Source organism: Spermophilus citellus (assembly GCF_964194105.1).
Source record: "Spermophilus citellus genome assembly, chromosome: 4".
Classification (NCBI taxonomy): Eukaryota; Metazoa; Chordata; class Mammalia; order Rodentia; family Sciuridae; genus Spermophilus; species Spermophilus citellus.
In genome coordinates this window covers 17,764,037-17,777,244 of record NC_138185.1, presented here as the reverse complement: position 1 = coordinate 17,777,244, position 13,208 = coordinate 17,764,037, and the positions used below count along the sequence as shown (strand labels likewise).

General features: G+C 38.3%; 1 protein-coding gene across 9 annotated transcripts in view; it reads right to left on the bottom strand.

Annotated features, from left to right (window-relative positions):
* The window catches only part of CHD6 (chromodomain helicase DNA binding protein 6), a 211,092-nt gene that overhangs the window by 60,784 nt on the left and 137,100 nt on the right, over nt 1-13,208 (bottom strand). For all 9 annotated transcript variants that reach the window (XM_081289966.1, XM_081289958.1, XM_081289959.1 and 6 more), the window contains one exon: nt 5,792-5,987. In XM_081289966.1, coding sequence (XP_081146092.1) covers nt 5,792-5,987 — 196 coding nt within the window. The remainder of the gene's footprint in view (nt 1-5,791; nt 5,988-13,208) is intronic.

The following is a 13,208-nucleotide window of genomic DNA, read 5'->3' as shown; positions in this document are numbered from 1 at the left end:
TTACATTAAAAGAAGCTGAGCTATTGAAAAGAAAGGTATACTGGAACTCTACATTGTTTTGCAACTTGTAAAAAAGTTAAAAATATTTTGCATTATAATAATGTAAAATATTTAAAATGGCTACAAAGTCAAATACACAAAAAGGCATGGTTAGAAAACTGGTTTCTACCTCTGTCACTTCTGTGTGGTTCTTGGTTCCCTCTATATGTAACCACTTAAAAAAAAATTCAAGTTTTATCTCTTGTGGGGGAGAGGCAGAGATGGGCAGACACAAATGCAGCCTCTGTAGATAAATGCTAGCACACTACAGAGTTTCTCCACATCATTTTTTTTTTCACTCAACTATATATTCTGAGATGATTCCATAGCACAGAGATATTCCTCATTCTTCATTCAATGCTAATATACTATAGTTTACTCAGTCTATTACTACCAGACAACTGAGCTGACTAGTATTTGGCTATTATAATCAGTTGCCAAAACTTCTTCAGTTGTAGATGGACACAATATCTTTACTTATTTATTTATTTTATGTGGTGCTAGGGATCAAACCCAGTGCCTCACATGTGCTAGGCAAGCACTCTACCACTGAGCCACAACTCCAGCCCTCTTACAGTACCTTTAGAAAGTAGCAAATTTCTATTACTGAGAGTAGATTTGAAGGATAACTGGCAAATAAAGTGATCACTGTAAATAATATGGTTTATAGGACCTATAAGGTAGTAACAATATGTGGCCATTAAGTATTAACACTGATTTTTTTTTTCTTCTGGCTCACACAGGTTTGAGGGTAAACTGCAAGATGCTGGGCTGAGGTTATGGCTCAGTGGTAGAGCACTTGCCTAGCATGTGTAAGGTCCTGGATTAGATCCTCAGCACCACATAAAAATAAATAAATAAAATAAAAAAGGTATTGTGTCCAATTAAAACTAAAAACATGATCCAACTGAAGAAATGTTTTTGAGCAAAGGTCTCATGGAGGAACATACTCATAAAAATGAATGCTCCATGAGAGCAGGAACTTTTGGTCTAGCTTGCTGGTGTGTCTCCAGGACTTTAAATAATGCCTGGCACATCCTGCTATTTAAAAGATGTTCACTGAATAAATGATTACATAATGGGGCACTTGTGCATAGACCTGCAAGTTCTTAACTTTCTTGTAGCAATCAAAAAGTAAACTCTACAGGTGTAATTCTCCAAGCTTAGGCATAAATATACTATCAAGAAACAGGTGGTGCTAGCAATTAAGATCCCAGCATAGGAAATGGCAAAGGGGCAGTTCCTTTCTTTCCTTGGAGCAGTGTGGCAGTTTCCTGGAGTCTTGTTTCTGGTGACTGATCATGGAAGGAGCTCTTCTCCTCAGGCTGGATTCCCTCCTCCCTTCTGCATACCAGTAGATGCATTACAGTGGGACTGCATGGGACAACTGCAGCCATGCTTTCTAAATATTGCCTTCAGGGACCTTTGCCCAGGTTGGTCATGATATCTCACCACTGTTACCTTAGCTTGTCAGAGAATAAGAAAGAGTATCATGAATCAATGAAAGAGGAAAGTACTTGTGGTCTGTGAAGGGGGCACAATACCCTGCTACTACCAAGAGGCCCACCTCTGCCTTCAGGGTTAATAGCAGGACTGGCTTCCTCCCAAGAAGAAAGCCTGTCACTGGCAGCCTTGTTAGAGCTGCCAATAAATCTGCATGGGTAAGTTTAATCTAGAGATCAAGGTGTGTGTGAGCAGGAGTCTTCGGAAGCTTAATTCTGGTTATTGGTCAAGGGGCCTTCAGAACTTACTGAAGCTGATGCTATGACCCTCCACTGCACTCTTGTGTCTATTTCTTAACTGGTTAAGATCTAAGCATGGGAGAAGGGATATGATATGTTGGACTCCTCGGAGTCTAGCAAGACAAAGCAAATAGTACATGACATTTGATGTCCGTGTTATAGGAAGACCTAGATTAAAAAAAATCTCTAGCGAAGTTTAAAGCTCAAATTCTACCCAGTGAAACAACTGTAAGAGAAGACTACCTGTACTTTTGCTAATAATAACGAAAAAAATACCAGAGAAAGTAAGGCTGTTTTCTGACTCCACTGATTTATCAGAATGAGCCTGTGCTCTCCAGTCACAAAGCTAGTTTGTCTATAGGTTTGCCTCAGGGGCTCCTATAATTTGGATTTGGAATGTCCCCCAAAGGACTATATATCAAAGGCTTGGCCCTTGGCTTGGTGCTGCTATAAGGTGGTGTGACATTTAAGAGGAAGGGCATACTGGGAGAGGGAGGTCTTCAGGGCATGCTCTTGAAGGGAGATATTGGAACTCTGGTCCCTTTCTATTTCTCCCTTTGCTTCTCAGCTACCTCAATGTGAGCAGGTTGCTCCACCATGTGCTTCCATAATGATATGCTTCGTGGTCATAGGCCCAAAGCAACGTTAACTGATCATGGACTGTGCCCTTTCAAACTGTGAGCCAAAATAAACCTTTCCTCTTTTCAAGTTGATTATCTCAGATATTTTGTAACAGTAATAGAAAACTGATTAACAAGGGACTCAGGCCCACTTCAGCTGAGCCCAGGACCCCACCATAAGGCTGACTTTACTTTCAAGGCTCTGTGGGGGTTCTCTTGGGGTAAGTCAGGAAACATGGGTTGTCCTCACACTGATACTGCTCCCTTATGTGTCCTGACTGGGGACAAACATGGACTGCCCCCCAATCTTGCTTGTGAGAGACCAGAGTAAGACCTCACAATTTCTTTTTTCATTTATACATTTTTAAATGGTATTTTATAGATATATATAAAGGTGGAATTCACCATGATGTATTTATACATGCACATAGTGTAAATTCATTCTGCATTTCCTCCCCTTTCCTGTCTCTTCTTCTCCATCAATCTTCTCCTACTTCTACTCCACTGATCTTCCCTCTGTCGTTATGCTATCCATACCTCCACATCTTTCCCCCCTTATTTTGCTCTAACTTCTACATATGAGAAAAAAACATATGACTCGTGATTTTCTGCGTCTGGCTTATTTCATTTAGCATTATGTTTTCTAGTTCCATCCATTTACCAGCAAATGCCATAATTTAATTCTTCTTTATGGTTGAGTAAAACTCCATTCTCTCTGTTACCACATTTTCTTAATCCATTCATCTATTCATGCCACGCTGGCTGGATCCATAACTTGGCAATTTTGAGCTGTGCTACTAGAAACAATGATGTGGTTGTATCACTGTAGTATGCTGATTTTAGCTCTACGGCATAATTATTGAGAAGTGGGATAGCTGAGTCTTATCATGGTTCCATTCCCAAGAATCTCCATACTGCTTTCCAGAATGTTTATACTAATTTGTAGTCCCACAAAAAAAAAAAAAAAAAATGTATGAATGAAAATTTGTATTTTCTATCATCTGAATTGAACCTGTGCTAAAATTCCACTACGACAGAAGTAAGATCCTGAAACAGTGGGATTCTCTTTTCTGTTGTCTTGATGTTTACATCAAGTGGTATGACCCTAGCTCATTCTCAGACAAATATCTTATAACTAAATCCACTTTCCAAGGCAACAATCTTAAAGAACTACAGATGATTGAAAGTTCTCATTTATTAAAAAAATTAGAGTGTGTGCATACGTATAAATGTTGTGTGTGCACTAAACATGACCTACCTAGGAAGAATAGTAGAAAAGGAAAAGGTAGTTTTCTGTTAGAGTGAGGATCTCATTCATAAGAAAAATAATTCTCTCTGAATTATAAAACCTTAATATAATAACCAAGAAAACAGAAACTAGTGAATCAATAACACAGAAGCCAGTTGAAAAGACCAAGAATCAAAAAATTCTAACTCTAATTCTGATCTGGGCTGCCTTTATCATTGACTTACTCAGTCATTCATTAAGCTTTTGCTATGCTCTGGGGTACAAGCTAACACCCTGGATCATCTGCAGTGCTGGTCTTTGTTTCTTCATTAAAATTGAGTATTAGGGGAAGTTCAGAAACTGACTTAGCACAATTACAAAACCCCACACTATCCAATTTCAATTTGCTACCCCTTAATTCATCTCTTGCCTTTTCTGTTTCTTGGCATAACATCTATTCAACTAGTAATGTTTACACTTCACCTAAGAGAAGCATGGCAATTCTAAAATCTTTTGCCTCTGGCCTTATGTCATCAATTTCCTGCTTTAATGTCCCTTCAGGCATATCCAGCTAACATGGCTTAAAATTCATACATCATTATCCTAGTACTATGCCTCACAGTAAGATAAGCATCACACAAGATCACAGAGCTTTATAGCTGTCAGGGACTTGTACAATAATTTGTTTGGGAGTCAGTGAACATCAGTAAAATGCCTGACAGTAAATATTCAGGTTTTGTGAGCTATGAGGTCTCTGTTGCAGGTATTCAACTCTATCATTATAACAGGAAACTGACTAGATAATACACAGAGGAATGGTTGTGGTTGTATTCTAATAAAGCCATTTAAAAAAAATAGGTAGTAGGCAAAAAGGTGAAACATTTTCACCCCCTAATCTATATCACTATTATATTTAGGTTCTTGGTAGTGAGCTGATCAAATATTAGCTTTTGCTTATTATTTTAGTGTTGAGTATATGACACTTTAAAAATTGGTTGGTTGTTAAATCTACTAACTCATCTTTGATCCAAACATCCCTTTACCAGAAGAATGAACCGATGGTGAGCTATTCATAACCACTGATTTTCTTTGAAGATGATTGTTGAACATAGTGCCATACAATTTGCTTTAGAATTTACCATGATATTTTCCCTGGGTTTTAGCTAGCTGTCACCAATAATTTAAATGTTTAATAATTTAAAACACCATTTTTCAATTAGTAGACTGATTTCTTCAAACAATTACTATTGGGAACTTACTAAATGACAAAGGCAAAGCAGAATGACTCTGTGGATGTGAGTGATGTCTTCCCTGCATTCCATCCTTTGCAGTATCTCCCAGAGTGCCTCCTGAATCAATGTAAAGCAGCCTCTAAACTTCTTTTGCTAACTTATCTAGTCTATGAAAAAGGCTTTGAGCTACCTGATTTCCCACCCCCCCAATTCTAGTGTTAGCAAACACCCCAAGATATAATATCTATTTAGGATGATGTTCATCATTAACAATACAATATGATATAAATCTATATTCTACATAGTCTTCTTGACAAATTAGAATCATTTTGGTTCGACTCACTGCCCAATCTGGTTAGAATGCATTGTTTAGTTCAAAATAGGGTTGACGAAGAACTCTAAACAGACTCTGCCATTTTCTTGTTGTTTCTTTATGCTTACTTTTCAAAAAGTATCCTTACTTTTCTTGTCAAGCTGCATATCATTTAGTTTGGTTAAAAACAGAAAATAGAATCTGCAAGGCCACTTAACCGGGCTATGCTGCACTACATGGAGAGAGAGGGTGTCTGTCACACCTGCCACACCATGGAACTTTCCCACCTCTTTGGGTTAACTTGTTTACTATACATGACCATCTCACAAACAAATTGAGAGAAAATGTGAGGCATCTTTATGTCAGAAAATAATAATAGCATCTCTATTCTATATTTGGAGGCTACCATAAAACATTTGATTAAAACAAAAGGACAGAACCATTCTGATTAGCAGGAAGGGTCAACATTTACTTTTCATTGGGTTTCATGCCCTGACCAAAGTCCTGGCCTATACCTCAGCTTGGAGCAAGGCAGATAATCTATAGCTGATCCAGACTCTCTCATGATATTCTGATTCAGGGCAGCTAAGGTAAAGAACATTCATCCTAATGGTTACCTGCAAGTCATTTTGTGGGTTCCAGTCAGAATCAAATATGATGCAGGTATCAGCAGCTGTGAGATTGATCCCCAGGCCTCCTGCTCTGGTGCACAGAAGAAAGACAAAGCGGTCTGAGTCTGGCTTACAGAACCGGTCGATGGCTGCCTGGCGCAGGTTTCCCCGTACTCGCCCATCAATTCGCTCATAGGTGTATCTGAAGGGACCCAAACGAATGAAAGCCCAGGCATTAATCATGACTTCAATGGAGAACAGTAAACAATGCAGGAAGCTGCTGCCTGACAGCCTTAAGTCTTACTTCTAAATTTGGATCAAATGACAGTGGTCTACAAAGAATCCCACCTCCTATATATGAAGCAGGGCAGACACTTAGAACTGCATTGTAAGATGCACCCCTCCAACCTCAGTAAAAAAAATCTGAAACAAAGCAAAAAATCAGCCACAAACTAAGGAGGTCTAGAAGAATTATAAACACAAAATATTGATCCCCAACACTGTTTCCCAATAAGTTGCCCATGCAACTTATTTGCAATTTCACAGTTTATATCTGTAGTAAAGTTAATCAAAATATCAGAAAAAACAAACAAGAGCCTCAACTGTCAACTTTCAACACTGCTCCTAATAAGGAACCAGAGTTCATATAAGCTGCTTAGGACAACTAAAAATGCAACTCTACTGCCAGGCCATCTTTTCATGTATGAGCTGGTCAATTCTAGACTACCAGATTCTCAAAGCTTTAGAAACACCAGCAAAGCCTCCAAATTTACAGCTAAAAATTAAGGTTTTCTAGGTAATATATTGCCAGGCAAGTAGGGATAAATAATAGGAAAGATGTCTAAGGTGTGTTGGGGTTAGGGAGACTGGAGAATGTTTAGTGGAAAATAAAGTGAGGGAGTAAAGCTGTAGAGCAGGAAAAAGGCATTTACCTGTCTGGATAGTAAAGGAATGAGGTAGATAGCATGGTGGGGTTAAGGGTAAGGAGGTAGAGAATAGGAAATGAAACTGTTATGGGGATAGATTGCTACTATCCTTCCAGAGAGAGAACACAGAAGGAACATTAATGGTGAAGACTAAAATTAACACAGAACTAAGATATAGCAGCAATCTTATTCTTCTTAAAATTATTTTCTTGGCTAGGTGCAGTGGCACACACCTGTAACCCCAGCAGCTCAGGAGGTGGAGGCAGGAGGATCTCAAGTGCAAACCCAGCCTCAGCAAGTTAGTGAGGCCCTAAGCAACTCAGTGAGATCCTGTCTCTAAATAAAATATAAAAAGAGCTGGGAATGTGGCTCAGTGATCAAGCGCCCCTGGGTTCAATCCAAATAAATAAATAAATAAATATTTTTCCTATTTACTCTACTTTCAACAAATGAATTAAAAAGGGGGTTTACTAAGGATCCAATTTTGATCTATAAATAAAAACTCACTGGTCAAGTAGAACTAAGAAGAACCTTGTGATAAAAGGACCAAGTCATCCTAAATCCAACAACAGCCAAGCCCAGAAATTTTGACAAAAATCTAATTTACAGCCCAGAATTTGGGAAATCAGATCTCTAGAATTAAGTGAAATGACTAGTAAGAGGAAAAGGATAGACATTTTAGGAGTAGATGACTGTGTGGGGATGGCTTTAGAAAATTTTATCTGGCAAAATAACCCTGACATCCCTGAAGAAAAGAAAAAGCCACAAAAAGAAACCGGCCAGGCCAAAGAAATACACATAAAAAACCTGACCATGGCAACCCTACTGGGTCACCTCTTGTTCTGTGCGAGTTCTCTTTTCTTCTTACTAAGATCTTACTTTTTTATGCGCAAAACAAACAAACAAAAAAGACAAAAATGAAACCCAAAAAACAAAAACCAAACCTGACCAACTCAGACACTAATGACGGAAACAGGCAAAGTAAAGAAACAAGTCTGAAAATATTGCGTGAATTCTAAATGCCATAATGTAGCCATCTGTGGAAATATGACTATGGTTGTTTTTGTGTATTTCTTCTTTTTTAAATTAACATATATTCAAGAGCAATATTACAAGGGACCTATAGTAGCAAATGAAATGGGTGGTTCTGAAAGAAATGGCATGAAGGCAAACCAAAAACATTTTGTGTCATAAGATGAAAGCCAAGGGCTAGATGTCTGCATTCTACAGATGTCATTTGTAGTAACCACAATAATAGCAGTATCAGGTTCTTTTGTGTCTGCTCTGCCAGACACCAGCACATGCTTGATATGTACTATCACATTTAATCTCTCCATAATCCTAAGAAGTAGTTTCTATTATCACTTCCATTTTATACTTAAGGAAACTTAAAAAAAACAAAATGAAACAAATATCTCCCGCAGTCACTTTTCTGGCAACTGAGTCGAAGCCAGATGCATCTGATTGATGGCTTTCATAAGGTACATTTCACTGCAGTAGGTCAGAAATGTTTTCTAAAAACTTACAAGGGAAATTAAGGACAAATAGCAGACACTATAAAGTTTGGAAACTTGTCTCTAACAGAAGGTGGAGGCATAAACTATACTTTGGTATCAAAATGACTTTGATAAATTAATGATCTGAGGATCTGTAACAGTTTACCCACAGAAATTTGGCCCTGTAATTATACAGCAGAAGCAACATAGGATTTGAGACAGAAGACAGGGTTGAGATTTAATTAAATGACAGCCAACGCCCCAGCCCCTACACAAGTGAATGATTGACGCTGCAGGAACAGAGGGAGGATCAGTGTTCCTGACAAGACACTCTGGTCATCAGGGAGCTGCAGCTAGTGAACTCATGAATCAGAGTGAGGCTGGGAAATGGCAGAGCCTTTGGGGAAAGAGAAATTAATAAATAGTGATGATGTAGTTCAGTCATCACCATAGGAAAAAAATTCCCATACAATTAGAGAAGTGTTTTGCCAGCTATGATGTAACAAGAGTTTAAAAAAATGAAACTTGTACAGGATGACTGGAACAATATTTTTCATTTCTATCAGTTTTGTTTTGAGGGAGTGCTCTTCAACACAAAATTAAAAATGGAACTATGTGAGTTCTTTTAAATCTCTCCTTACTTCTAAGTCAGATCCTTTAACTGTGCCCTCATTTCTGTATTAGAGTCTGGCATGAAATTAAATGGGAACAAAACCAAACTGACAGCTGGAGATGCAAAGAGGCTCAAAAACAAAGACGACTTTGAGGGCTGATAAGTCTACAAGAAAAATCAGATAAAATAAAATTTTCCACACCAAATTTCAGCATAGCAATTAAACCTCTGCAACCACTATATTTGGAATGAAATCCTTAGGAGTCAAAGGGGCTCATTGATTCAGAGTCACTATCAAATCTCCACAAGAAGCAGGTGGCACTCTGGAAAAACCTGTGTGCCTGACCAGGGGTGGGGGTTGGGAGAGGAGAGGAGAGTGACACATTTTTGGCACAAGAAATGTTGACCTCAGAAGGACTAAGGGGAAATGAACAATTCTCTTGTTTCTTAGCAGTAACCAGGAGAGGGAGGGAGAGGGAGGGAGAGAGGGAGGGAGAGGGAGGGAGGGAGGGAGAGAGAGAGAGAGGGAGGGAGGGGGGGGAGGGAGGGAGGGGGGGGGAGGGAGGGAGAAGCCGGGAAGAGGAGGGGATAGGGGAGAGGAGGGGAGGAGAAAGGACAGGATAGGTGGGGCAGAGGAGAAGGAGTAGAGGGAGAATCACATTCACCACAAATATATAATACGCTTAGGACTAAATTCAGAAAGAAATACTCATAATTGGTAACACAACACTAGAAGCTATGGTATTTTGTTTACCACTATGTAACACCAACAAATGTTCTGTTCCAGTCCAAGAACATACTTTATTTATTTTTACTTTTCTTTTTGGTACTGGGGACTGAACTCAGGGGTACTTGACTACTGAGTCACATCCCCAGCCCTATTTTGTATTTTATTTAGAGACAGGGTCTCGCTGAGTTGTTTAGCACCTTACTTTTGATGAGATGCTAAGTTCAAAGCACCTGAACTCATTGTCCTCCTGCTTTAGCCTCTGGAGCTTCTGGGATTACAGGCATGTGCCACTGCACCTGGCAAGGCACATACTTTATATTTATTGAATCAACTGTGTATATGAAAGCCTTAAGTATAGTGACTATCATGCTCCTCAATTTTGGGGGGGGGGGCTACTGAGGATTAAACCCAGGGGCACTGGACCACGGAGCCACATCCCCAGCCCTATTTTGTATCTTTAATTTAGAGAGGGTCTCACTGAATTGCTTAGAGCCTCACTTTTGCTGAGGTTGGCTTTAAATTCACAATCCTCCTCGGGAGGCTCAGTCTCCGGAGCCACTGGGATTACAGGCGTGTGCCACTGTGCCTGGCTATATGTTCTTATTTTTAATTTTACAGAGATGTCAATCCTATCCTGCTTAATAAAAGCTAATAAAAATCCCATCATAAGCCTCTAGAGATAAGTAAATGTGTATATATGTATACATACACATTTTTTTTGGAGTTGGGGTGGAAACAGATACAGGTTTAAAAGAATAATTCTGAAGTTCATCTGGAATAATATGGAAGCAAAATGATAAAAGTATTTATCAAGAACAGAAAAGACCCTTTGGTTCATGAGCGTGATGACTGGGTATTCATACTATTTGAGATGTGCCTCCCTCTAAACAATGTTAAGACGTCAGCACATTATCATGAAGAAGAAGAAGAAAAAAAAAGAACAGAAAGGCTAGACATATGCCCAGCATATATATGATGTCTTAGTATATTTCATGAATAGCATTTTATATGAATGTGGGGAAATGATGAACTATTTGAGTTAACCAAAAAATTAGAAAATCAGACATATACAGAAAAAAAATTTCCATTAATGTTATTTACCAAAATAAAGAAAAAAGACTAAAATGAAAAAAGAAAATCAAAGAAAGCATCATGAATCAACATGTACATTTAATTTGTCGATCTAGTTTAGTAAAAAGTAAATAAAAGGCATAACACTCTCCCCCAAATAATCTACAAACAGAACAGAAATGGTAACATTCTGGAAGCTGGAAAGCATGCAAAGTGGTATCTGATTAGAAGAAAGCAGAATCCCAGGTAAGACCTAGCCTAACTTAAAGCTGTATAATGTCCAAAGGTATGAGACATTGGTAGCACTGGGTATACCTAAAAGTGAGAATGCATAGAGTCTAACAACAGGGGAATTAGTGAAATATGTGTTGCAGTAACAACTAGCCTATAAATCACCTACTCCAGCCTTAAAGAAGGTAAAATATAAGATGTTCATCCTTTCTTTTCTAGAAGATAATAACCATGGTTCAAGGTGTACATACCCTACTATAAAGAGGGAAGGGAGACAGAGGTTAAGACCTCTTTCTCTTTCTCATCCCTCCACCATGATCATAGCAGAGTAATCAAGTTTCCACCCTTCAGGCAGGAGAGAGGAAGTGAAACAAGAGCCCCAGATACTGACATTGGAGGGTCACCAATGAAACGGTATACAGTAAAATGAGCAGTGCTCACATTTGAAGAAGCTCATAGTCAATAAGACTCATTCACCTATCCAGAGCTTCAAATGTTGGCCTTAAGACACCAGACATCAAGAAAAGTCCATGACCTAAAACACCGAGGCTCTGCTTCCAATACGAAGGGGCAATGTCCTAACACCACACAAAGCCTGCACAAAATATAAACAAAACAAAACTGTGTAACCAACCTAAGTGCCCATAAAGGGATGAATGGATAAAGAAAAAGCGGCACATATACACAATGGAGTTTTATTTAGCCACAAGGACAAATGAAATTATGCTATTTGCAGGAAAATGGATGGAACTTGAGAATATTATGTTAGGTAAGCCAAACTCAGAAAGTCAAGGGTTGTATGTTTTCTCTTGTATGTGGAATTTAGAGATGAAAAAGGAAAAGAAAGGTATAATTATGCTCAACAAACAAATGCAAATAATTAATGAAAATAGGAAATGCAAGCAGAAAACCCAAACACTAGTAATCAAACAGAGGGGCTGGGGTGGGGCTCAGTGGTAGCGCACTTGCCTGGCATGTTTGAGGCTCTGGGTTCGATTCCTCAGCACTACATACAAATACATAAATAAAATAAAGGTCTATCAACAACTAAAAAAATATTTTAAAAGAATCAAACAGAAATCTTTTTAAAAAATATTTTTATTAGTTATTGATGGACCTTTATTTATTTATTTGCTTATGTGTGGTGCTGAGAATAGAACCCAGTGCCTCACACATGCTAGGCAAGTGCTCTACCACTAAGCCACAACCCCAGTCCCTCAAACAGAAACTTAGAACTAAAAAACAAACAAACCAAAACAAACCCTCTAAAATTAAGCAATGGGTTGGCTTATTTAAGCATGTTGGAAATGACAGAGAAGTCAATAAACTTGAAGACAGGTAAGTCACAACAAAAGACAGATATAAAAGATTAAAATATAAAAAGGAGAAGAAAGAAAAAAGAACAGAACCTATGGACCTTTGTATAATACCTAAAGGTCAAATACACAAGTAATTCGGAGTCTCACGAAGAAACAAGAGAATGGAGCAAAAAGAAATTGAAGAAATAACAACCAAAAGCACCCCGAACTTAAAGAAAGACATTAATTTAACATAACCAGGAAGCTTAGTGAACTCTGAACAGTATGCATTCCAGATATCACAAACAGCTGAAAATCAAATATTAAAAGAAAATCTTGGAAGTACTTAGAGTAAATCAACACATTATACATGGGGGAACAAAGACTTGATTGACCGTAGAACTATTCATCAGAAATTATCATGAGTTCATTAAAACCCAAGGAACTTATGGAGGAAAGACCAGTATCCAGAATGATGAGGTGCTTCATTGTAAAATTTCATAGGACAGGGATCAAAGAGAATATATAAAAGCTTCTAAAAAGAAAAAGAAAAACATATTACATATATAGACCAGGAATCTGAGAGGTCTTAGAACTTGTCAACAGCAACTTAGGAAGCTAGATGACAGTGAGTGTAGTAACACCTTCAAAATCCTGTGGGAAAAGAATTTCTAACCTACGATCTCAAATCCAGCCAAACTACTATTTAAGAATGAGGGCAGACTAAAAACATTTTCTAACAATGTCTGAAAATTCACCTATCATTTACCCTTCCTCAGAAGTACCTAGAAGAGGTGCTCCAACATGGAATTCACCAAAGGAGATCTGAGTCAACAGGGAAGGAAAGAAACCTATCAGCAGGATGCCAGAAGGCAGATTAGCACTTAATAGGAAGAGTAACACACCGGGGGAAGAGGTCAGGTCTAAGGAGATATAGCACTGAAGACTGGTGGGTCAGAACATACAAAGAGGAGATTTAGCCAACCAGGTTACAGTTGCAGCTGAATTATAATAATCATATAAAAAATAAGCAATCAAGTGAAAACATAATTTTGATC